The 27532-nt window shown below is 49.5% G+C and overlaps 1 protein-coding gene across 14 annotated transcripts in view; it reads right to left on the bottom strand.

Moving 5' to 3' along the window:
• The window catches only part of DOCK7 (dedicator of cytokinesis 7), a 1498361-nt gene that overhangs the window by 313446 nt on the left and 1157383 nt on the right, over positions 1-27532 (bottom strand). For all 14 annotated transcript variants that reach the window (XM_069642017.1, XM_069642019.1, XM_069642018.1 and 11 more), the window contains one exon: positions 269-369. In XM_069642017.1, coding sequence (XP_069498118.1) covers positions 269-369 — 101 coding nt within the window. The remainder of the gene's footprint in view (positions 1-268; positions 370-27532) is intronic.

Raw genomic sequence — 27532 nt, 5'->3', positions numbered from 1 at the left:
ATGCACTTGCTACCTTCGGACAGCTTTCTAGATTGGTGTGCAGGCTTGTAAGGGTCTCCCAATATCCCAGTGTGTTGCATTACCCATCGGAAATCTGCTTGGCTAGCAGAGTAGGACAATATGGCAGTGTGCCGGGTTAACGAGAGAAACAGGACGGTTTTACTGCATATGGGACGAGAAGGACGGACTCAAGCCGCAATGGGTCACTTGCCAATATCAAGCATTTGTTTGCAAAATGACCTTAAATTATCAATCATGTTTGTCTTACCTGTACATCAAATCAATGAGCATTTCTGGGTCTTCTTGGTGTTCTTTCATTTTAACAGTGTCTGATAGGATCATATGAAGATTAAACACCAGGTCTTGAACCTATATTAGAATTAAAGTGAATTAACAGATTAAGCCAAATATTTTAAAGGACATTTTACTGTTTACAATCAATGCAAGGTGAAAAAGCTGCAATATTTTTCAGTGACACGATACTGCAATGAAAAACTTAAGAGGACATTAATTACAATGGATAAAAAAACAAAGTAGGTGTGAATAACGATACAATGGAAACATGTAGGCTGTGGGAGGAAAAAATGCTCTGAGAGTGCAAAAACAGGCAATACAACAGGAGAGTTACAGGAATACCTGAAAATGTAGAGGTCAACCTTAACTCGGCCCTTTTGAAAGTAGATTGCCCATTATTAAAGGATACAAGCTGTACACGTCATGTCATACGCCCACTAACCCTCTTTGTCCCTCTTTCTTTCTCTCCCTCTCTCTGCACTCTCTTTCTCTGTCTCTCACTCTATGGCGGTGAAGGTTGCATAGTCAGGTATGGGTTTCTTAGAGTCACCCCAGCCTTTGATGACAGCTGCACGACCAGAGGAAAAAGCAGACACCTGGGGGGTGCGGCTATGGTGGGCGGGAGTTCAGAGGGAATTAGGAGGCTATTATTTTACTTTATTATTTTACATTAATAAAAATGTATTTATTGCACTAACTCTGTAAACTGTCCACTTTAAATGTTACATTGTTTATTTCAATTCCATTATATATTGTAGACATAATAAGAATGTTACACTTGTCTGACTGATATACGATTCCGAGATGGCTGCCGTCACAGGTCTACCGTGAGGAGCGCGCTCCTCCCTGGTAGCCCAGCAACGGAGCAATAAGCAGTAACCTGAAGCGCCTCAATTGTGGCAAACTTTGTGCCATGACTCCTTGACTCAGGCGTAGCAGGAAGATCTCAGGATGGGGCTGGAAGAAGTGCGAAGCACGCCACGCAGGCACGGGCCAATGTAGAACTGCCTTGGGCTGCTGCCTGGAGTTGCACTGATACGCACCCAAGCTTCAGTACCCACCCTGAGGTGTCTGAGGTTCCTGAGGCACTGTCAAGCCTCGAAAGGCCAGCTGAGGGAAAAGGCTCACCTATTGGGCACCCAACAACATAGAACGACCCCGAATTGCTGCGGGCGGCGAGCAGGGGGAGTGGGGAAGCCTCGCTGGTCGTTCGGGCCGAGTGCGCCGGGCAGGAGCCCGCCTTCCAGTAGCAGTCACTGCAATGTGAGGACTTGAGCACTAAGGAGCACCGAGGCGTCGGAGGGCCTTGGGGACTGGCGGGAGCACGCCCAGCCGGGTGCATTCGACTACGTAGCTACGGGCCGCTAAGTAAGGAGAGGGGGCAGGTGACCAGACCCGGACGGGAGAGCCCTGACCCCACAGTTAACTCGGCTCCGGGAGGGGGTGCCCCCCAGTCACAAGGTTCCACCATCTGCTAACAGAAGGCTGCTGACACCACAAAGCGAGCAGCAGTAGGTGTATGCAACCAGCTATTGTCAGCTGTGCCCCCGGGAAATCCAAGGCGGGTGCCCTAGGCCCAGACACTAGCGAAGAGAATCTACCACCATCCCCGGGTGCCGACTTCACAGCTGACTGCACGGGCCAGATATGCAAAGCTATCCACAGGGATACCGGACCACGGCATGGTGTGAAAGAGTCTTCAGGGAAGCGCAGCTCCTAGCCACAGGGCGGGTCCTCCTAGGAAGCAAGCCCATAAACGGTCAACAAAAATATCATCAAAAGCTTCTCAGTGGGATTCCAAGATGGCCGCAGTCACAGTTCTACTGCAGCAAGCCCATCCCCAGCAGTAGGTTCGCGCAGGGGAGCGACACCGTGGGACACCCGCCCAATAAGCCCTCTACCCTTCACCAGCGAAGCAGTAGACTCTGTGGATGACCTCCACCCCTGGGGGATCATCTTCTTCGCCACTCAAAGGGCACTGGTGTGCCTCCAGACTCCCTCCTACGGGCAGTAACCAGGGGCCCACCAGGGAATGTCGCGCAACAGGTCCAAGGAGCCTAAAGAAGGCACAGCAGGTTCCAAAGGAATGAAAAAGCAGGAAGGGACACTGCCAAGCTTATGGAGGAGACAGGGTGACAACCCAGAGGAGGATGAAATGGCAGGGAAGGAGAAACACGCGGCTATAGCACCCCCCCCTACCACCAGGGCAGCAAGTCACAAGCGAGGTACTCTACCAGTGCTTCAAAGCCTTGAACGATCACATGACTGCCACCCTGCAGAATCAGCTTAGCCTAATTCACGCTGAACTCGCCCAGTCCATCCACGAGGTCAAGAGCGAAGCCACAGAGTTAGGGGACAGAGTGGCCACGAACGAGAACATAATCCAGGAGCTATCTGAGGACACCCTGAAGATAGACGCGCTCACAGAGCAACTGGCGGTGGCAACACATAATCGAGAGCTCCAGGCTGAGGATTTGGAGAACCGCTCACGGTGGTCGAATATCAGGGTGAAAGGGCTGCCCGAGAGTGTCCCTGACGCCGATCTCAGGGAAACTATGCAGTTAGTGTACAAGGAACTCCTGGACATCGAGATTGCAGGGGATTTTATAATTGACAGAACGCATCGTGTGGGTCCCCCTCGAGAAGAGCCAGGGGCCAGGCCCAGGGTAGTGGTGATGGCCCTGCAGCGATACGATCAAAAGGAAAGAATACAGCAAGCGGCAAGGAAAGCAGCACCACCAAAGGTGAACGGCGGTATCATCAAGCTCTTCCAGGACCTGGCCAAGGCTACGCTTGCCAAGAGGAGGAGTATGGGGCAGGTTACAAAGGCCCTGAAGGACTCTCAAGACAAGGTACAGGTGGGCGTGCCCCTTCAGGTTGGTCTTTAGGTGGGAAGGGCGTCAGAAGGAGGACAGGGCAGTGGCCCCGAGGGCGAGGGACAGCGGGAGGCCTTGGGAGTGGAGGAAAGTTGGGGACTCCAAATAAGGCGTAAACACTTGCAAGGTCCCGTGGGGTCCCCGACCCAAGTAATCAGCCTAGAATAGGGGGCGTGGCCTAGATCCATGGAGTGAGGACGCACTTCTCTCGAGCTCTTGCCCCGATCCTGAGACCGATCCTTGAAAGAGTTTCCAATCTTTTCCGAGGTCGGAAATATTTATATGCCCAGCTGCCTCATCCGATCCTGCATCACTTGAAGGTGAAATTCGTAAAAAACGGAGCCGGCAATACTTACAACGCGACCTCCGCGCTCCAGCCCCTGGGAATCCAAGATGGCGGCCGCGACTCTGTCTTGAGCCTGCGGAAGGGGAGTGACCGACAACCGGTGGGTACAGAGCCGCTGACCATCCCGCGCTACTGTCGGTGCTCGGACATCTGCGCCCTCATCCCGGCGCCGAGACTACCACAGGGCACCTGCCGCCGGGGGCGCCCCGCCGCCGAGGGGCGAGGAGGAGAAGGCAGCAGCTGGGGGCCCGGGCCGTTGCAGGCCCCTAAGTGAACAGTGAGTGCCGCGAGGGGTGACGCACAAACTCCAAGCCCCTTCGTGGGGGGCCCCGCCGCCGGGACACACTCATCCTCGGCGGACAATTCGGTCCGCGGTGCTTTGACGCCTTGATCCCGCTCACGAGGAGCGACAGACAACTAGGGGAGACACAGAGTCGCTGACCACCGGCACCCCCATCCCTGCGCCGAGCTCATCGTGGGGCATCTGCCGCCCAGTGCGCACCACCACTGTGAGGTGAGGAGGGGAGGGTGGAGGCCGGAGGCCCAGGCTGCGGCAGGCCCCTGGGCAACTAGGAGCGCCACACGAAACCCTCCGGGGACACCAGGCCCCTTCTTGGGACCCGGCGGCTGGTGAAAAATCATCCTCGGCGGACGGTTCGGCTCCGTCCCGACCACCACTGAACTTTGGCAGATGCCGGCGGCCCCGCGGGCGGCGACCACACGATCTGGTGCAGACGACCCTACGGGACAGGAGTTCCCCAGGACACCCGGTTCTAGCCAAAAACACAATGCAATCCTACGTGCCCTGTGGCGGGGCCCACCACACGGTCTACCCACGCAGTGCAGACGGAGGACAGAAACTCGCATAGACCAGGAGGGCCTGGCCCCAGCACAAAATAACACCCTGCACCAACGGCCAAGAGGGACTTTACTCCTGCGAACACTCCCCCACCTCCTGCATGAATAATGCACACCTAATTGGGGAAAACCGCACAGCACCGAGAGGGTGGACTACCCTTGGTAATAACCCATAAGCCCTGGTGAAAGGGCGACTCACGGGGTTCCGAGGTTACTTCACGCCGACCAAGAGCCTTCAGCGGACGTCACACAGCATCCCACCAGAAACCCCCCTTAAAAAGAATGTCGCCTCCAAGACAAAAACCCAAACTCGTCACAATGGATTCCTTCACCTCAGTCAGACCAAGACAACAGGTGCCACAGGAGACAAGTTCCGCCGAAGAACTTCCGACTCAGGCAATAGATCCCCGGGACTCCCAAATCCTGCAGGCGATAGCAGCCCTGAGAACATCCATGGAAGACAAGATTGGTGAAATAAAATCGGACATTCAATTGATGAGTCAAGATGCGCGAAACCTAACCGACAGGATGGTTACAGCGGAAGCCTCCCTGCAGGACAACGCGGAGATCACACAGGAACTCAAAGCGAAGGTCAAAGAGCTGGAATCTACAGTAGCTTGACTGGAAACACGCTCAGAAGACGCGGAAGGCCGAGCCCGCCGCAACAATGTCCGGATACTAGGGATACCGGAAGATTCAGAGGGCCCTGACCCCACCGAATACATTGAATCGTTGTTCCTGAAAGAAATCGGGGCAGGCAAACTCACCCAAGGTTTTTCTGTGGAAAGAGCTTACCGATCCCTTCAAAAGCGCCACCCCCCGGATCACATCCGAGACCAATAATAGCAAAGATCCTAAACTTTAGGGATCGGGAGGCCATATTGAGGTTCTCGAGGGAAGGTGGCGAGATTAGAAGAGGCGAGGCGTCTATAGTCATGTACCCCGATTACACCCCTGTGGTACAACGAGCAAGAAACTCTTTCATACCAGTAAAGGCCACTCTAAGGAAACTCAACCTTAAATACATGCTGCCATATCCAGCGAGACTCAAGGTGCTTCACAACGGGAAGGCAATCTTTCTGGAAACCCCGGAGGAGGCAAATCTATGGCTTGAACACAGCAACCTGGCAGTGGATGCGGAAGGAACGGCGAGAAGCAATAAACACCTGGGCAAGGTCAAAGACCACACGACAAGCTAAACGGCATATCAACCATGATTACAACCTCGGAATGAACTGCATCGCCACACCAGGAAGGCGATGCAATCGGGCAGGAGCTCGAAGGGCCACATGCAAAACTGGGCTGGACCTTGCAAAACAGTGCCGAATCGACTGCACCAGATGTCGCCATCTGCACTGCTGTTAGAAAAGGGGGTTCCCTAAGCTTTTTGCGAAACCGAGATGGCTATGCACATTAGACTACTGACTTGGAATGTAAGAGGACTGGGCACCTACCGCCGTAGGAACAGGATTAAATCCTACCTGTACAGAAAGAGAGTGGACATCGCCCTCCTACAAGAGACTCACTGCACCGCTGAAGCCGACGAGAAGCTCAGAGAACACTGGGGGGGACAAGGCTACGGAGCCTCTTACTCAAAATTCGCCAGAGGAGTGTTCATCTGGTTCAGCCCCCAGGTACCATTTCTCCTACACAGGATGGTGAAAGACCCAGAAGGTAGATATCTGATCATTTGGGGAACTGTAGAACAAAGAGAAATATGTATAGTAAACTCATACTTCCCCAACAACAATATCCCAGCCCATCTAAGGGTACTTAGCACCCAGATGTCACAATACCGGGACAGCTTCTTCTTGTGGGGAGGCGATTTCAACTGTGTCCACAATCCTGAATTAGATAGGTCTTATCCACCGGCAAATGGCTTCCCCGTCACCACCTCATCCCTGAACGTCATGACCAAGGAACTTGATCTGATTGATGCTTGGCGGGACCTTCACCCAGGTGAAAGGGCATACTCATACTACTCATCCCCACACAAACTTCACACGAGGTTGGATTATTTTTTCATAAGTAGAGAACATATGCCTCAGATAGGCAGTACGCAGTACCTGGGGAGGACCATCTCTGACCACTCCCCGCTCCTGTTAGACTGGCAATACAACAGCCCCAGACCGCCCATTCCGATGTGGAAAATGTCCGCCGAGGCCCTGAAGGATCTGACCTTCAGAGAGGAGCTCCAGGAGTCCATAGAGAATTATGTAATGGAAAATTCAGGCAGTGTAGACCAGATAAGTACGCTATGGGACGCCCTAAAGGTGGTGATACGGGGAGAAGCAATTGCAAAGGCAGGGGGCATCAGGAGAACACTTCGGGAGGAACTGAATCAGAAAGAGTTGGCCGTGCAGCGGCTAGAGTCCACCCCCATCGACACACCCGGAAGGGAGGAGGAACTAAGTTCTCTCAGAGAGGACTGCTCTAAAGCATGGGACAGACTGGCTAAGTTTGACTTTAACGTCAGAACTAGCAGGACACATGCAGAGGCCGACAGGCCGGTTCGGCTCCTAGCATGGCTCTGTAAAAGAGAACACCCTAGGCATACAACTACAGCACTACAGGATGAACAAGGCACAGTACACAGAACCCAACATAGCATAAACAACACCTTTCAGAGCTTTTACGCACAACTATACTCCCACACACACAAAGTCCCACAAGATCAGATACTAGATACCCTAGAAGAAATCGGCCTGCCTAAATTGTCGCCAACACAGTCCGAAGCCCTAGATTCCGACATCACGCCTGAAGACATAACAGAGGCTATTAGGTCTCTCGCCACTTGCAAGGCCCGAGGGTGCGACGGGCTCCCCCCAGAATTCTACAAAGCATTCGAACCCACCCTGACGCCCGTATTGCACCAGGTCTTCTCTGAGACATCCGAAACCGGTATCCTACCAGACAGCATGAGGGAAACCTTATTAGTCCCGATGCTCAAACCTAATAAACCCTCCGATAAATGCGACTCCTATCGTCCGCTTGCCATGCTTAACTATGATGTTAAAATATTAACGAAGATACTGGCTAAGCGACTATCCAGAGTGATAGGTGACATAGTACACGAAGACCAGAATGGTTTTGTACCTGGGCGTAACACGTCCCATAACTTACGCAGACTTCAGCACATCATAGCTGAGACCAATACAAGCGAAAAACAACTCGCATTACTGTCCCTAGATGCAATTAAAGCATTTGATTCCATTTATTGGGAGTGGCTGGTGGCGGTTTTGGAGGGTTTTGGAATTGGCCAACGATTTATCAGATGGGTATTGATCCTGTATAATGAACCAAGGGCCAGGCTAAAATCTGGGAAGTATGTGTCAGACGCGTGGGATATTCGCAGGGGCACCAGGCAGGGCTGCCCACTCTCCCCCATGCTCTACATCCTGGGCCTAGAACCCATCGCAATCTTCCTCAGGCAGCAATTTCTCGATGCAGGAATCAGGCTGGGCGGGATAGATCACATTGTCTCACTGTATGCAGACGATGTACTGATATATGTCAACAACCCCCACCTCAATGTCCCAACCATACTAGAGGTCCTTGACAACTACGCCAAAGTCTCAGGCATACAATTTAGCAAGATGAAATCCTGCATGTTCCCATTAGCAGCCCTGAGAGATAAAACCGCAGAAGAGCTTCCCTCAGTGGGCATAAAATGGGAGACTGAATCCTTCCGTTACCTTGGGATCCAAATAATGCACACCCCAGAAAAAATGCACACACAAAACACCAGAGCGGCGATACCCAAACTGTGCAAGTCCATAAGTTTCTGGACCAAGCTCCCACTGCCCATGCTGGGTAGGGCCTCTATAGCCAAGATGATCATCCTACCAAGATTCCTGTACGGGTTCCAGAATGTGCAATTCTATATCACCAAACCCTTCTTCCAGCTTCTGGACACAATACTTAAGGAGTTTCTATGGGGGAGGCGCAGACATAGGGTGGCACTGTCTACCTTAGTACTACCACATAGGCAAGGAGGGATCCAATTGCCGAGCCTTGAGAGGTACTACCTTGCAGCCCAGTTAAGCCATGTAACCAAATGGTTAGCAGACGGGACTACTTCAGAGACCCCGCTGCTGCAGGCCATGATCTCCCCAATCCGTCTTAAGGAATTGATCTGGGCCCCACAGTCTTTGCTACATGATCTGCCTTTTCTGGCAACTCTGGGTAGGAAAATATGGCGTAGAACTGAGATGATACTGCACTGGAAGCAACCATACTTCCAAGAAGTACCAATACTCTCGGGACTCGATAAGTCTGTCACCACCCTTCACACTATCAGGCTCTGGGAAGACAAAGGTGTATATACTTGGGGCGATCTATACTCTGAAGGCATATTCAAGGACTTCACCGAGTTGCAGGAGGGGGAGGGCATTCACTCCGGCCAATTCCTGTGGTACCAAAAGATCCGCAAGATAGCACGCACAAAATGGGACACCTGGCCAGAGGAACCGGAGGCAACCCCCTTTCTGACACTACTATACAGCCTGAGCGAGGGGGGAAGGGCAATATCCCAAATCTACAGTCTTCTCATTGACAACCCCAATCCCCGCAGTGAGGCACTAAAGATCCGCTGGGAATCAGATATGGGGCAAGAGCTGTCCGAGGTAGAATGGAGTAGAGCGTTATCCTTTCCGAAAGAGGTCTTTAGAAACCAGAGATTTCGACTAATCCAATTAAATATACTTTACCGCACATACTTAACCCCAAGCAGGATTGCGAAGTTCAATAAAACCGCCCAGACACAGTGCACCTGGTGTGGGACAGAGGGAGCAGATCTAATCCACATGTTATGGAACTGCACCAAAACACGTAGCCTCTGGTCAATGGTAAAAAAAAAAACCTGCGAAGAAGCGGAAGTCACTAGATATAAATGGACCCCAGCTGAATGCCTCCTAGGCTGCTACCCCAGATTGGCCAAACTCAAATATGCGGTTAAACTGATGGACTTGCTATGCATAACAGCCAAGAGGACTATCGCCATGGCATAGAAACGGCCGGCAGGGCCGAATCATAGAACATGGCGCAAAGAATTCGAAAGATGGGCGACCGCCGAAACAAGAGCTTGGGAGGACAGTGTGGCCAGATCCACGGACGAGTCGAGCATGGCCCTTGCTGCATGGAAAGACACCATGTCCAAACTGTTCCATTCCTCCGATGATAAGCCCCCCTGAACATCTCCCCGGCCCTATCATATGACTTTAAGATCGACTAGAACACTCGTTACTTGACCCCCCCATCATCATCATTCTTGGAAAGCCCAAACCCACGCCCGTGGCGCCCGGCCACTCCCCCCGCTTGCGACCCAATCAACCATCGCTTGCCCTCGGATCGGAGATAGTTAATGTTTGATGTTTTTGTTATGTAAATGTTGTTGTTCATTTGTCCGTTGACCACGTTGGTCAACCGGAATAGTGATTGTAACTATAAATGCCAATAAACAAATTTTAAAATAAAATAAATAAATCAGCCTAGAATAGACTTGCATCCTAAACGGTCCTGCCGGTGGGTCGGCACAGCCCCGGGCAGGGATGCGACGCGAAGCACCACGGGCAGTAAGGTTTGCAGGGGAGGTGGGGGGAATGGTATTGACTCTTGGAACCGGGGGAGGGTGACTGGGGAGCTCTCCCTGCTCAGTTAATCTCTGGGGACGGAGGGAGATCCGGCAAAGGGAGTTGGGGGAGGGTCTTGCGGGGGGTACGGGGTGGGAGATCGCAGCAATTGGCTATCTACAAGGGACATGGGTAACATCAAAGGAGTCTGCATTCTTTCCCTTAACAAAAGAGGGCTAAACACACCTGCCAAACGACGGAAACTGGAGAACTTCCTCCAGCACGACATACCCGAGGTGGTGACACTCCAGGAAACCCACATCCGCTTACAGGACAAACATAGGTTTAAACTTAGAGGGTACTGTTGGGGGCTGCTCCGGATCACCGTGCAGCCCCGTGTTCGGGCGGGTGGCACCCGCCAACATACACACTTCGGCGGCACCCATGCCGCATACTCAGGTGTGGGGGTTCTGCCCACCCCGCTCCAGGGCACCGGAGCTCCGCACACGTGGCCAGGTCCACCTGGCCACCACGGCCCAGGCTCTGGGGGCACCCAGGCCGGGGTCGCATCCCCAACCCGCCTCACATGGCTGGGGGACCCACAGGGACGGCGTTTCCCGGCAGGGGCACCGTCCGGACGGCGTTGCCCGGCAGGGGCACCGTCCTCAAGCTGGGCCCTGTCATTGGGCCCAGCACACGTGGCGAGGCACCATCCTGGCACCAACACAGCACACACACGCGGAGTCAGTTTCACTCGTGACTGCCGAGCCGGAAGCGGCTCGGACCTTTTATTAGGTTGGTCACATGGATAACCATGTGACCTCACAACGCCGTGGAATGTACCATGGCCCCCTCACAGGGGTGCCATGCAACACTCCTCCTTTTTCATAACAAAATACAAAGCCCCAAAATCCCACCATAACTACCACTACTAGAGCCACTCTACTACTTTACAAACCCTTTATTAACCTGGGTGAGTGGCTCCCATGTCCCTGAACGGCACCAGTGAGGGCTACTGGCACCACATAAAGCACTCGGAGTCTACAGGTGCGCACCACACAACATTGCCCACTAACTGGACCATTTTAAGCAAGTCCGTGTCTGCAGGCTCACAGTCTTCCGGGGGAATGGCAATTATAATGTCCACCGTGCGCATGGAGTCGCCGGAAACCAGCTCGCACCCTCACCCGAGTTCGGTCAGGACATTCACAGCAAACAAACCGGCAAAGCCGCACCTGGGTAGGCCCAGGGGCCACATCGGCCACGTCCATAGTCAGGGGGTGCCGATGGTGAGCTGCTGGCGGCGGGCCCTTCCTCCTACCTCCTTTCCCTGGTGGGGAGGTATCACGACAACACCGGTGGCAGGATGCTGTTGCGCCCCTTTCTTTGTTGCTGTCGCTTGGGGGCTGCAGCGTGAGGCAGGGTGACATTGTGCCTCCATTGCCCCGTGTTCATTTTCTTCTAGATTGCGGGCTTGGGCCCGCTTTCTGTCCATCGCGCCCCCCCCTTCAAATGGGAGAGGGGGCACCTCATGCGGCCACCGCCACCCACACACTGCGGCCGGGACGCCTCAACTCACTTCTCCTCCCAACGGGCAGGGAGCGGCTCCCACTTCGTTGCCCTTGCGGGCCCAGCTGTAGTTGGGCCCGCACTGTTGTATTCAGTGCGGCGGTGTCGGCCGCTCTGTTTCCGTTGCTTGCGGGATGGGGGGAGGGGCAGCACATCCCCCCTCTCGCGGCCGACGCCGCAAGGCAATCTCCTCGGGGCCGTCTCAGTTGTTCGGCGGCCCCTCGTTTCACTCCTCTGCGGTGGGCGCCGCCAACATGCCTCGCGGCCCGGTCGCGGGGAGGGGCAGCCCCCCTCACCATTGCGGCGGATGCCGCTCATCACTTCACGGAGGGGGCCGCAGGGAAGCCGCCTGGCACCGTAGTGCGGTTCCGACCGCCGACCGCCAGAGTTTCTTTGTGGGGGGCCATTCCCCTCGCGGGGAGGACCCTCCTCCTCTGCTTTTCCCCACGCTGTCCGGGCAGTACTTTTGCGGGCCCAGTTGGAGTTGGGCCCGCATCCATCCTCCTGCGGCGATGTTAGCCGCTCCTCGTTGCGGCCGACGCCGGGGCACCCTCCCGACGGGGAAAGAGGCAGCCCCCGCGTTCTTCACAAACTTCTCCCCCCTCCGTTCCCGCGGCGGGGTACACCGACACACACACGGCCGATGCCGTGGACACACTCCCCCGCAGGGGAAACACCTCATCCCTGCTCCTGATGGTGGGGGAAGATCCTCTTCCTCTTTGGCGGGCCCCGCCGGAGATGGGCCCGCCTCCGTCCATGCGGCACAGCCGCCGACCTGTTCCGTCTCCCTCGGGGGACGGGCAGCTTGCCAGCCTTCTTTTGCGCGGGCCCAGCTGGTGTCGGGCCCGCCATCCTATGTTTGCCGCTCCTCCCCTCCACGGCTTGCGGTTGGGGGAGGGGCAGCACCTCCTCCGTGGCCGACGCCGCAGAAACTTCTCTCCCCCACGGGGATAGGGGGGAAAGTCGTCTCCGCTCCTCCACATCGTGGGCCCAGATGGAGATGGGCCCGCACCATATCTTCTTCGGGGCACGCGGGGCTCGTCGCCATTGTTGGGGGCTGCTCCGGATCACCGGGCAGCCCCGTGTTCGGGTCGGGTGGCACCCGACAACATACACACTTCGGCGGCACCCATGCCGCATACTCAGGGGTGGGGGTTCTGCCCACCCCGCTCCAGGGCACCGGAGCTGCGCACACGTGGCCAGGTCCACCTGGCCACCACGGCCCAGGCTCTGGGGGCACCCAGGCCGGGGTCGCATCCCCAACCCGCCTCACATGGCTGGGGGACCCACAGGGACGGCGTTGCCCGGCAGGGGCACCGTCCTCAAGCTGGGCCCCGTCATTGGGCCCAGCACACGTGGCGAGGCACCATCCTGGCACCAACACAGCACACACACACGCGGAGTCAGTTTCACTCGTGACTGCCGAGCCGGAAGCGGCTCGGACCTTTTATTAGGTTGGTCACATGGGTAACCATGTGACCACACAACGCCGTGGAATGTACCATGGCCCCTCACAGGGGTGCCATGCAACAGGTACCTGCATGTCTTTCAAGCCAATGAAAAGAGCAACTTAGACATTTACCGTGCACCCAAATCAATGCCATCAAAGAGGACAAAGAGGGGAGGTTTTTATTTGTCCAGCTGCAATGGGGAGGCAAGCCCCTTACAGTAGCCACGGTCTACGCACCAAATGCTTTTCAGGACAGATTTTTGAGAGGGGTAATGGAGAAATTAGATCAATTACCAAGGGGCCCTCTGATCGTGACTGGGGATTTTAACCTGGCGTGAAGTGCGCATATAGACAGAAGTGGGGATAGGTTGCTATCGCGAGACACCCCGTCCAGCAAGCTGATGGCTAGTATGGACAAACTCACCATAGAGGACACATGGCGCGAATTAAAAGGGGACGCCAGCGTGTTCACTTATTATTCTCATGTCCATAGATCCTTTTCTAGAATCGATTACATCTGGGTATCTGTCTCTCTTCTAGGACAGTTTTGGAATATCGAGGTGGGGGCGATTACGCTATCGGACCATGCCCCATTACAAATAGAACTGGACTGGGCACAAGGTGTGTCGGTGCTATGGCGATGGTAGTTTCCCGTCACCTCTTAAAGGATATGGTAATTCGCAATGAGATAAGCAAAGCGATCCGTGACTTCTTTGCAGAAAATGGAGAAGTGGGTGTGCAGGAAGCGGTTGTATGGGATGCCTTAAAGGCAACCATTCGGGGCATCTTAATAGCAAAACAAGCTCTGTGGGCTAAGCAGGAAAGGGCACTCCAAACTGACCTAGAGAAGCGCCTGGGGAGGGTTATGGAGAGGATGGAAACCGATAAAGGGGCGCAGTTAAGGAAGGAATACAGGCAGATAAAGGGGCAGCTCAGAATACTACTCACGAAGCAAGCAGAAAAATCCCTCTTATACCTGAAGCAGAAATATTACATCCAGGCCAACAAAACCAGCCAGCTTCTAGCCAGGCAGGTTAGGAAATGGGAAACGGCAGGCGTGATCCAACGCAGCATAACGCCGGGCGGGCAGGAAGCCACTCAATCCAAGGAGATTATGCAGGTATTCATGCAGTTCTACTCCACCCTGTATACTTCCGAACAACCAGATAGCGAGCGCCAGAGGGCCTTCTTGAAATCCTGTCGATTGAAATGCCTAGCCCAGAATCAGCGAGAAGCCCTGGAAAGGGCGATCACTGAGGAAGAGGTATTAGTGGCGATCAAGACGCTACCCCCAAATAAAGCCCCACAGCCGGACAGGTACCCTGCTATGTTTTACAAGGCCTTCCAATCACCTCTGATCCTGCGGCTAACGTCTCTCTTCAATTCCTTTCTTGACACTGGTTCCATCTTCCAAACTATGGAGGAAGCCAAGGTGGTCCTCTTCCCTAAATCCAATTAGAATCCCACCCTTTGTAGCTCCTACCACCCTATTGCATTAATAAACCTGGATGCCAACATTTTCACTAAAATCCTAACGATGAGATTAGACAAAGTCATTCCGGACCTGGTGCATTTGGACCAGGCGGGTTTTGTCAAGGGGAGGCAAATGTTTGACAACATTAGGTGAATCTCCCATCTCACAGAGAAGTCAAATCGGGTGGGCTTGAGGTCAGGGGTACTGGCACTTGATGCCGAGAAGGCTTTTGACCAGGTCGAATGGTCATTCTTGTTCGCTACAATGGAGGAGATGGGATTCGGCCTGGTCTTTCTCTGCCTAGTCAAAGCTAACTACAGATCCCAGCGAATCAGGTTAGCCATCAATGGGTGTCTGTCCCAGGTGATAGAGATAAACAGCGGAACAAAGCAGGGATGTCCTATGTCCCCAGTCCTTTATGCTATCTTCTTGGAACCATTCCTGGCTAGAGTAAGGCAATATAAGGGTGTCACCTTGGGGGGGGGGGGGGGGAGTCCATGGTGTTCGCCGACGACCTGTTGGTGGTTCTCACTGACTGGGATGCTTCCCTCAGGTTGATCACGACGCTCCTGGTGGAATTCGGCCAGGTGGCGGGTCTGAAGATGAACACCCAGAAATCAGAATCCCGTCCCCATACCTGCTAGAGACGGGCAATTTACCTGGGTGACGGGACCCCTTTGGTATCTGGGGGTGGCACTGACTCCATCGATCGAAGGCCTATACCGAACCAACTATCCCGATCTGCTGTAAACAATCAAGACTTGGCTAGCTGCGAGGAGGCACCTCAGCCATTTGTGGGCTTCTTCAATAGCCTAAATAGACTGCTGCATAACTACATTTGGCAAGGGAAAAAGCCAGGGTGTCATGGGAGGTCATGACCGTCCCCTTGAGGGCGGGTGGAATGGGAGTCCCCAACTTTAAGATGTACTACTGGGCTGCTCAGATGAGGGTAATTAGAGAGTGGTTTGTAGGGAATCATGACTTCATTTGGTGTAGGATGGATAGGACGGTAGTGGGCGGCCCCCTAGACAAGGTACTGTGGCATCCTAGAGTGGATAGACCCCCAATATGTATAAAAGCGTCATAACAGCCTTAGTCGGGGACATGAGGGACATCATGGTTGAGGTGTGCAGGATTACTTCCTTCCCATCACCGTTCACTCGGCTTATCCGGAACCCTCAGTTCACCCCCGGCTTAAAAAGGGGCCTTCATTAGATGGGAAGAGGCGGGAGCTATCCGAGCTAATGAAAGGCATGCAAATCAGAGAAATGTGGACTAGAATCTTGGTACAGTGGCACTTAACCCCCGAGAGACTACACAAAATCTTCCACCTCAGTCACTCAATCTTGCTGGCGGGGGCGCGGGGAGATGGGTACCTGGATACAAATCTGGTGGCTGTGCCCCGTCCTAAAGCCTTTTTGGGATGTGGTCAACACAGAAATAAATGGAATTTTTGGTCCACAGGTGAAGAGAATTTGTGAAGAGGCCATGTTAGGTCTGAGCGATGTGCTCAATTCCTTGATGTCTAAACCACAGAAGAAGGCTTACATGATACTGAGCGTGGCAGCGCTGTCTCTAATAGCACAAAAATGGAGGCAACCCTCTATTCCCAGCAAACAAGACTGGATAGCTAAAATTTGGCAGTATAGTGCACTGGAGTGGGCAACCTATTCTATCCAGGGGGACTACACAAAATTCAAAGTTGAATGGGTCTTGGACTTTCTACATAAAGACTATCGGGAACAATGGTGCCCTCAGAAACTGAGACGGTTTGACATTCTATGAGCAGAGATACGACTTGCCCTGAATATCCCTCTCAGGAAACACTTGGCGCTGCGATCCACGGTTGGGGAGGGAGGGTAGTTCGGGAGGGAGCGTTACTGTTATTGTTCAAAACCTGAAATGCCAATAAAAATGTTTTTTTTTTAAATGTAGAATAAGCATTTACATTTTGTTTTGATAGGTTTTCACTCCAAGACAGTGTGGTACACTCCTATGGTACTTTTTGAAAAGCAACATAAGAAAGGGGAAGAGGACAGATAGTGCCTTTGAGTATTCCATCTCTCTTTGCATACAATTCAAGCCTATTTTAAGAGCATAAGAAAGACACAGACCTTTATATTTGACAAGTGATTAAAGGGTTGCATGCTTCAGTCACACATTTCATGGCAGAGACTGGGCTTGGCACCCATTACATTTTTCCCCACATTTCTCTCTTTAACGTCAAAATGTTTGTAAGATTTTGACAGCCTCATATGAGAACAGCATCATGAAAGGAGACACATAGAGCGGGATCCATGTATAATAAAAAGCTTTTATTAACGAAAATGTCAGGATGGAGAAAGACCCAACTTGCTCTATGCTAAGGTGCGTTTCCCCTACCTAGAAAAACTAAGAAAAGTCTGTGTCAGTATGTTCAACTGAAAATTCTGTCTGTGTCCAAAACCTATACTTGCCCTCACAACCAAGACAAAACAATGTGTATGGATGTTAACCATAAACTAAACAGTGCTCCAAAAGTAGAGTTCTGAGCTATTTCTCGGGCTTACTCTTCAGCTTCTTTTCCCCAAATGTCAATAAGTTCATTACAATGTTCAATTTACCTTCTTTTGGACTAGAAGCAATACAGTTCCACACTTTTATAAAGGTCAGAATGCCCTTCCCAAAGTTCAATATAGTTCCAGGGCAGCATGTTTCAGGGGTTCCTTCCACAAATTCAAGACCAAAAGATGACACAAAAAAAGACGTATCGTGAAGCTTTGGTTTTGTATTTCAACAATTCTTTACACCTCAGGGCTCCCTTCCCAAAGTCTGGTATAGAACAATGATTGTTGTCCTTTTTCCACAACAGCCAGTGGAGAAACTTTGCTGAAAATGTTGGGGGGGGGGGGGCATGACATCTGAAGGAAAGGTTCACCAGCCAAATGAATGGGGACAGAACAGAATGGTGTGCCATGAAAGTTGGGGGGGGAACAAACACCCCTGTCCCCCCTAAAATTACGCCCTTGACAACAGCAAACTTCCTTGTTAGCATATAGGGTTCTCTGGTCTTGGCACAGTTTTAGACCACACAGTCTACCCCTTACAGGTCACCCAACCAGGAACCTTGCATTCACTTTCAACAGTTCTTTATTCAACAGAAAGTAATTCTCTGGTCTTGGCACAGTTTTAGACCACACAGTCTACCCATTGCAGATCATGCAACCAGGGTCTTCCAGTAATCCTTGAGTAGTTCAATATTCAGCCAAACAAGTAGTTCTCCAATGTAGCTCCACAACTTTTATATACAAGTGGTTTCTCAATCTTGACTCCGCCCTCAGAGTGTTTCATTCAACCTAGCTTCCTTTTTTGCTTTCAGTTCATTATTCAATACTTAGGTGGTTTGTTCTTCCCTTTCATTTCAGCATTTAAATTGTATTTAATATATGCAGGTTTTCCTTGGCTCATTCAGTTTAGTACTCAATAAACGTAGTTAAGCTTATTTCATTCAGTTCCATATTTACTAAGTGCAGCTTTGCGTGTTCATTCAATTCGGTATTCAATAAATGCAACGTTTCTTCTTTCATTCAATTCGGTATTCCAAAAAAATGCTGGTTTGCTTAGTTCATTCAATTCAGTATATTTGGTTATTCATTCACAGTACCTTCAAATGCTGCACAATTTAAAACAACTGTCTTTATCACAATGGTAGCAAACCGTTACTCCACATTAAAGCATACTTCAAAACAACGTGCTTCTAACCTTCCTCCAATTTGGAAAAGGTTTTCTTGATCCTCCTGTATCTCGCATGGCTAACTTTCCCTTCTTTACATCCTTCAATATATTCAACTGGAAGTTTTAAAATTAAATAGGTCACACGCAGTAAAAGTGTTGCCCATAAAGCTCTTCCATTGCTTTAACAATGGCTTGCTACTTTTAATCTACTTGTGTGTCAGTTTCATCAAATGGGAAATGTTTAATAATGCTTTCAGTTTACTTTTAACTGTTACAGCCGACATTCGCATTTAGGGAGCCACGTGGTTCAGTGTCTCTCGCTCTGCTGACACTCACTCGCTCATTCCTCTGTTCCTGCAATAGTGCTCGGCTTCTCAAAATGGTTCCTCTGCCGCTCCAGTTCCTTTTACTCATAGGGGTTTTCACACTACCCCTTTGACATCCTGTGTGTTCGGTCAACACCCGGGGTAACAAGCGCTCGCACCAGGCTTCCTGCAAACGGCCCAGACCGGTACAGTTCCCTCCTGTGGACCATCTGCAGAAAGGAGCTCCGGCTCCTTTGCCAATAATACCCAACCCTCAGCTTCACAGGGTCCTCGGCGGCGCACTCTGCTACTCCATTCTGCTCCCAATTACTTCAACTCCAACTTCTCCTGTCATTCTCTCTTTGTCCTTATATACACCTGCAGCCCCCTAATTAACCCTGCCTGACCATAATTAGAAGGACATACCTGACCCTTACAACTCCCTACCTGCATATTTTGTCCCTGTACTAAAGCGGTTAAATAGGTGTATGGTGTTCACTACTCTGAGTCGTCTCTTCCTCGTTTCTTTACGAGAAGGTGTTACATATGGGAAAACGAGGGGGGATTTTTTACAATAGCCTAAAAAGGCCATGAGAGGGATAGGGGTATATTGGACATCATTAGGGAAAGTGGATACTATGTCTCGCCCTTAGGCCCCACTCCTAATACCCAATGACCCTCCAACCAGGTGATCCTACCTCGCTTGTCCCCCCCCAGGGTCTGGATCCAATAGTGATGGGAGTCCCCTTGCCAACTGTGAAGAGTATCCAGGGGGAATAGGAGTGTGAATACCCTCAGGATTCTCACACTCGGTAAATGGATATTGAGATAAAATGTCTGTAATATCAATCACTCACTCACTCACTCACTCACTCACTCACTCACTCACTCCACTGGGGTCCATCCAGGGAAATAATTCCTTTCCCTGCACATAATTTTAGCTGGCTTTCGGGATAAGTATGGCTGTCTACATTATCCCTTCCCAATACGCAGACAATCTAAGATAATTACATATACAGGATTTCTCCATCTACGATACTATGCATCTGGAAGAAAATAATGTTCCCAGTGGCTTCACAAACTGACGAACAACTCAACTTATGTTCTCTTTCTTCTGGTACGTTTATTGAGATTTTCCACCCAGGATATTTTTAGTTTGAGGGTATCAACAATACGACATTAAATTGGCAAGGGATCAACATTTTAGAATTTTCAAAAATAAATGTATCACCAAAAGGAAAGATTTCTACGGTACGAGTTAGCTTTCGAGTTACAAGTTAAATAATGCTTGTCATTACGGCTCGCGGAAATTAATTTGGCATCCAGTATCAAAACTGCCGGCTCTCTTAATGTTGTACTGCGACTGGAGGGATCTTTCAAGTGGAAGAAATGAGACCATGGCATGATGGAAAGAACACGAGAGAAAAGGACTGCAAGAGGAGCTCTGCAAGCTATTCATGGATGAAACAGGGCTACAGAGGGAGAGGATCAAGTAATGCATGGCATACCCAAAACAACCCATAATGGCAAGAACAACCACCAGAGGACTTGGTGAACCACAGAGTCAAAGAAGTAAAGGTAATGGCACAAGTACAGCGAATTGCAGTATGCCAATCGTAGTGCACTGCATCACAAGCCCAGCGACTATAGAGTCATTTCATGCAAAGTTAATTGCATTGTGGGAATTGTAGTCCACTGCCACACAACCTACCACTGCGAGATTGCAAGTAGAGTGAATTTCATTGTCAAAATGCTACCTTGTCTCCCATAATGCTACACAGACATTTAAATACAATTAATTGCATTTTGGGACCAGTAGTCGGCTACCTCACTAGTGACTACATCGTCATTTCAAGCAAAGTGAAATGTATTGTCAGAACCATAGTTTGTTGTTACAAGTGCCCAAAGAGACTAATGTAGTCGGGAGAGGCCAAGGCATCTTTACAATTGTCAAACAAAGACCTGCCATTGAGTTAATGTAATTGAAGTAAGTTATGAAGTGTACCACACAAGGAAGAGAGTGTCTATGACTCTGTGGGTCCTGGAAACCTCTGTTGGGACATCAGGTAAATAAAGAGACTCTGTGAATGCAAGATGTGTGACAAAGGCACTGTGGCTCCATCAGGGAGACTTGGGAACTCTGGGATGTGACTTTTGAAGTTAGCAAATGACGGATCCGGGCCCCAAGATCCCTCTGCCTGCCATAACTTCTTGCAACAAAACAACTCATATTGGTTGCTCTGGAATCACTATAATGCATCAATGAAGGGGTCAGTCCATTGACCTTGCACCTACAGGCATTGTTCAAGGTATTAAGGAGGATGATTTGTCCTATTCTTTCTTACATGTTGTATGTGAGAATGGCTGGGTGATGGGGGTGCATGCCATGCTAGTATGAAGTCATGTGGAATGCTTTGAGTGTGGAACCAGTATGAACATTTGGAGTTTACATTACCTGTAAGCTCCAACTGAGGTTTCATGGAAGAATGGGTGTGGGGATACATGATAGCATGGGTATGAGCCAGGGAGTCGACCGTCACTAAAGAAACAATCTACAAAGAATTCAAATGTTAGTGGGCTATTTTACTGTGTTCCTATTTCTGCAACTTCCCTTTCTGCTGGCTCTGCTTAGTTGGCAGTGTGTTTCCTCTCCACGGTGAGGACTGAAAGGACAGGTCGGTGAGAGCGGTAGGCAAGTTAGCAAAAGGGCCAGGTTCCTGCACAGGACTGAAGAGCAAACACCCAAAAAATGCTAATTGAAAAATAAAACAGAATCACTGGAGTCTTCTAATATAAGGGGAAAAGAGGAAAGCTAGGCAAGTCAGGTAAGAGAACTCTGAGGTGAAAGGAATACCTCTATGTCCAAGTAGAAGCAACTTTCCTTCCATTTGAATGGACCCCCAAACTTGTTGCTTTTAATTTTTATCCTGACCTGTACTTTTTAAAGAGCAGTGTAGCCTTAAAGGATAGTTCCGGGACTTTTTTTTTTATTGTCCCTACGGTTCGGCCATGTGTTTTTAAGCATAACTCGGTAGATCGTAGAAAACTTTCCTATGGACCTTACCCGACTTTTCGTCCATTATCGCACTCGAAATCAGCCGCCATTTTCTGATAATCCTATCATTTCCCCCCATCGACCTGGCTCACCTGCTTTTGCGGCACTAAATCAAATCCCCCGCCCCTGAGCCTGACATCAGCAGACGCGTACCGCCCATTTCCCAATGCCAAAGCACGTTTCGTGTCAACAATCGCTGCGCCTCAGCTAATGAAGTGTCGCCATGGAAATGGCAGGACGCCTCTTTCCTCAATAAGTATAAACACACCGTTTCACAACACACAGCAGCAGATTTTCGATTCCATTCTTCTCTCTGTGCTACTTTGAGTATTCTGTGACTCGTTTCTGTGCTCTGGTCAGCTACCTTCGCCGCTTCTAGGCCTTGTGAACACCTGTACCATCTCTGTAAATTATTTTACTTTCTTTACCACACAATGGCCACAATAATGCCGTATATGTACGAGCCCGAGTACACCGAGGAAGAACTACTGGAAAGGCAAGCACGCGAAAACGATGGGGATTCGGACGGCAGTTGGGAGGACCAGTCAACGGATGAAGAGCCTGGACCATGTCGCATGGACGGCGTCTCCACCTGGTGCATGTGCAATCGGTGCGAGCTAATGCCAACTGAGGAGGAGAACTGCTGCTGCCGTGAAAATCCCGGGTGCTTGGCCTACATTTCGGAAGGCGAGCCAAGTCCGCAATGCATCACCGAGCTGCCAGAGTTCAGGGAAGCCTGCCTCTCACGGACCGTGTTGAGGATGATGATGGTGCTTATGCACGAACTTCGCGGCACTGTTCGTCCGCGTAATCCGAGTAACGAGTAAGTATACTCTGGTTGTGATGTCAGTGATGCCACTACTATTTCATGGTTGTCTCCCACATATAAAATTACATCTACATATCATTCGAATGCATGTAAATTGGTTCCATATTGTGCATTTTCTAGATAGAATTTTTTTCAAAGCAGAATGACATTTTTTACCTGAATCGACAGTGATAAGAAAGTTTTGTCATTTTAATACAGTTTGCATCTTTCTGTTTCACAGGTGGTACAGGCTGGTGGCCTATCGTTGCTTCACTTGGTGGCTTCACGGGAGGCTCGGACACCGCGTTCGGAGAGTAATACCTGCCTTTGCGGTACTTGCCATTAGACAACATTTCCCCAGCGACAGTGGACAATACCGCGGATTTTCCCTGGATGTGCTGCAACCGGAACTTTACAATGTGTAATGTTTATTATTTATGTTCAATTGAAATTAAGATCTAAAATAAAACCCAACATATATTTTAACAATGGTTGTTTTGATTTTTTAAATGAATCTAGTGTGTCTCCATTGAATAGTCTTCCTGTGTCTTGTCTTGTCACACCACATGTCTCCGGCCAGCATCCTCCCTCACGCTGGCCGCCCACCTTCAATCCACATAACCGTTGAACCCATATGCAGCAGACATACATATGTTATTTTGCGGGTTGGCATCAAGCCTAGGCATCCAGGGTCTCCAGGGTGAACTGCACCCATATATTCTCCTGGGACGGTGAGGTATTTATAAACTCACCCCCCTGCCTTCCATGTACTAGATCCTGCAGCCTGCCTCTTACATGCAGTTAGATGGCCTCTCCTTGGTGAGGCCCTGCGGCAAACGAGTCTTGTCTGCACGACCACCGCCCCAATCCACCCCCCGCACTATCAAAGGCAGTTCGCACCGGGGTACTTGTGCTGGCAAGTGGAGCTGTCAGGGAGCGATAAAGGCCAAGAGGTGCCAAAGACCATGTACACTTCAAAGTGGTCTATAGAGCATGGGTTGTTGTTCCCATGTCTACCTCCAGACCCCGTGTCTCCTGCCAAGCATCCCCCTCACGCTGGACGGCCCCCTGCAAACCGCATAATGCCACAACATATACACGTCATTCATTCACAAACACACCCCTGTTTCGAATTCTTTATAACCCACTTCATATTTCTAATGAGAACTTCTTTGCGCTTTGCTAGTCAACCCGTGAAGGTGCTGGTTATCTGCTCTTCGTCTCTGTGAACTTCCGTGACCACTTCGAGGAAACTCGTCAGTTTGCAACCTGTGAACTGCTCCCTGTTCTACGACAAGAAACTACTCTGATCCCGGAATCTAACTGTTTGTTCGTCAAGGTAAGGCCATGTACCATAATCATTTTGAGTCCAATTTCTTTTCGTTCAAGACAGTACATGCAAGGAACTAGTCACATGTTCTGAGTTTAGTCAAATTATTTTTCTATTTTTTTAAAGTTATTCAAATACTTATCCGCATGTGAATAACGTGTATAGTTCCAAGAACCAAAACGAACCTTGCATTGAACCTTTTATGTGTCATTTAATTTTTTAACACATTGGTATTCATAGAGAATTGTTGATCTTTACTTTTCAGAACTTTCCACAATGCCTGCCTGTTCCATTGGCGGTTGCCCTTCGAAGACCCATAATAAATCTGAAGGTACTATAATGCATGTTTTCCCTAAGACAATAGATCAGATAAGAGAATGGGTCCGATATTGCGGATATCCACCGTCTGAGCTTGAAAGTAGAGTCCTAGAAGTCTTTGCGGACAAGAGGGGTGATCGATACCGCATCTGCAGCAGGCACTTTAGCTCAGACATGTACTCCACATCATTGCTAATAAAGAAGAACACACCGCGAGCGAGGCGAAAATTGCTCTCAACCGCTATTCCCACTCTATTCGTCCACATCCCTCCACTGGTGAGTCAAGTTTACGTATTTATCTCTCGGCCTTGCGGTAGTGTGTAGCATTAGCTAACAATAATTTCCCCATTTATGTATCCACTCAATATGAAGGCGGAAGATTCTCCATCCGTGTCGTTATTGCAGTAATCAGCCACTTCAAGCGCCTATCGGGTAATCTTACTTGGCTATTCTGCCACTGACTTGTTTTAGGCATGTAAATCAATAGTTTTAATTTATCGTGTAATTATTTTACCTAATGGTACACCCTTGTACTCGTCCTCTAGTCTTTGTTTTCAGTTATAATTATTGTTATCCAAAATAATGCAAGTACTGTCTTTCAGGGAGATGCTGAGGAGTCCAACGTATTGACGACAACCGTTGATGTCACTCAGATGCTCGAGGTACGTTTCCGGACAGTTCCATCGATGGAGATCATCAGATCTTGCATTCTTGTAGCATGATTGTTACACACAATGCTTCTTTCGTTTTTAGCCATTGATATGTCCTTCTGTCGTCGCCCTCCTATGTGTCTTCTTTTTTCAATATTGTGTTCATTACTAATGAAAGTCCTATGTTTCAAGGAGTCGATGGAGCATTATTCCAAGAAGAAGGGGGAGCATGCAGTTACGGGTCGGCGCAACAGCTTGCAGAAGTGTGCACTGCAGTTACATCGTCCCTTGATGTTCTTATGCATTTCGAGGTATGGATACTGACAGTTCGATCAAGCGAGATCATATGACGTGATTACATCCGCTATACTTCCTTCTTTATTAACGCAAGTACTATGTTTCAGGGAGATGACGGAGCTTCTTCTACAAGAACATCACCCCTAGTAGTTGATGCAGATTTCTGGGTGGTGACACTTCCAACGATCGAGCAAATCGAATCATATTTAGATATCCATTTTTTATTTTAGACAACTGATCATTTGTGCAGGTCTATTTAGATGAGCCGTTGACGCCTGCACAAAGTGTATGTTCTTTTTAACAAAATAGAAAACCATACTAATGCAATTACTGCGTTTCAGGGAGTTACTGAAGCATCATCTTCAATAATATCATCAATGGAAGTCTATGGGGAGCCCGAGGTATGGATCTTGACAGTTCCATTTAACTAGATCAACAATGCGTGAATAATTGTCGTTTGAATGTTCTACACAAAGCGTTCATTCGTGTTTTGCTATTGAGATGTACGTGGGTATTGGTCCCCAAGTACATTTTGTGTTTTCAATATTATTATACATACTAATGAAAGTTCTATGTTTCAGGGAGTCGATGGAGCGTCAGTGCATGATGGATGTGCTTATCATGAAAATATAGTCGTTGCAGCGCAAGAGGAAGTGGAGACATGCACACACGAGTCGGAGCAACAGCGTCCCGATGTTGAAGTTCGAGGCAAGAAAGTTTCAAAGAAAAGAAAGCAAAAGAAGGTTAGTGTCCTGGTCACTATATTATGTTGTTTTTCACTGTTAATAGTTCAATACTGTAAGTTGTGTTTAAACTGAAGATCCCTTTTCCAATCTGTCCTCTAGTTGCGAGTGGGTGTACAAACTAGATCTACACAGACAGTGAAGCGAACGAGAGAGGTTGCTTGTCAAACCTTTTGGCAGGGACTTGAGACTGGAGATGCATCGTGCCAATGGGAAGAATATGAAGTGATTGACAACGGAGCTATACCACATCCAGCCATCGATAGTGAATGTCCTCCTGGTAGTTCGGATGCAGTCGGAGATCAATTCACAGAATCCACACCCGCAAAAACTAAGACCGCGAGAAAGTTGAAGAAATTGTTTTATTCACCCATCGCCGGAGAAGGAACAGATGTTGCAATGGAAGAGAATGAGGTGGACGACAATGAAACACCATCAATATCACTGAACATAGCGGAAGACGATATCAGAGATTCTACCTTTCATGTGAGTGACATGTCCTCAACGTTACAGGCCGAACCAGCTGGGATGCAGAGTGACAGTATAAGGAAAGAGGCCAAATTCATTGTATTCGATAGTTGTTTGATTGATATTATTATTCGGATGAAATGTGGGCATTCGGTTGGTGGGGAAGTATGTGGAGAGCCATTGATTAATGTGACTCGTGCAATTCGAGGCACTAACCTTAAAATACATGCCACCTGTACAAAATATCATCCTTTCTCATGGTCTGCACAACCCATGCTGGGGCAACTGCCAGCAGGCAACCTACTTTGTGCAGCGGCTGCACTTTTTATCGGTTCAAGTTTTAAAAAGTTAGAGTCTTTCTTTCAGTTTGTGGGAATCCATTTCATTGCGAAAACTCAGTTCTACAAATACCAAACCGATTATCTATTTCCAGCCATTAGCGAAGCTTGGAGAATGGAAAAAATGTCTATTGATAGTAAATTCGCGGGCAAACGGTTCAGGCTAGCCGGTGATGGACAGTGCGACAGCCCAGGATTTTCAGCCAAGTACTGCACCTACCACTTTCAGGACATGGAAAGTAAGAAAATTGTGAGTTCGGTGGTCGTGCAGGTGTCACAAAGTACATCCTCAGTGGCTATGGAGAAAGTTGGCTTTGTAGCATCATTGCAAGAACTACAATCGCAGGGAATGGTGATCGACCTGATAGCCACGGACAGACACGTTTCAATTGCCAAGACAATGAGAGAAGAGTACAAAAATATAAATCAGCAATTTGACGTTTGGCATCTTGCAAAAACAATCAATAAAAAAATGTCGGCTGCAGGTAAAAAAAAAGATATGCAAGGTATTTCACAGTGGTCCAAGTCAATCAGCAACCATCTTTGGTGGAGCTCAAAAACATGTGGAGGGTCGTTGGAAATTCTACTGGAAAAATGGCGGTCAGTAATGCTACACTGTAGCAACGTTCACCGCTGGACCACAAACCAACATTTCCACAATTGTGAACATGGCCATTTGTCCACAGAGGAGGCACGGAAGAAGAAGTGGTTGATTCCTTCATCACCCACTCACAAAGCCATTGAAAAGATTGTATTTGATAAAACTATAACAAGAGATTTGAGGGGACTCACGGAATTCTGCCACACAGGAGATTTGGAGGTGTTCCACAATATGTGCCTAAAGTACAGGCCAAAACGATTGCATTTTGGCATGGAGGGCATGATAAATCGGACTCTTCTAGCGGTCTTGGCACATAACCATAATGTTGGCCGTCAACAAAGTAGGACGACCGGAACTTTAGGGACGCTTCGCTACAATAAGGCCTTCATTAAAAGAAGTAAACAATGGGTGATCAAACCAGTGTTTGAGGATATGCAATATGAGTTTATTGAGAGACTTATTGTTGAT

Source organism: Ambystoma mexicanum, chromosome 1q (genome assembly GCF_040938575.1).
Source record: "Ambystoma mexicanum isolate Mex_15411 chromosome 1q, UKY_AmexF1_1, whole genome shotgun sequence".
In the NCBI taxonomy this organism is placed as follows: domain Eukaryota; kingdom Metazoa; phylum Chordata; class Amphibia; order Caudata; family Ambystomatidae; genus Ambystoma; species Ambystoma mexicanum.
Note: the sequence above shows the minus strand (reverse complement) of the source record. Positions and strands in the feature narration are given on the sequence as shown.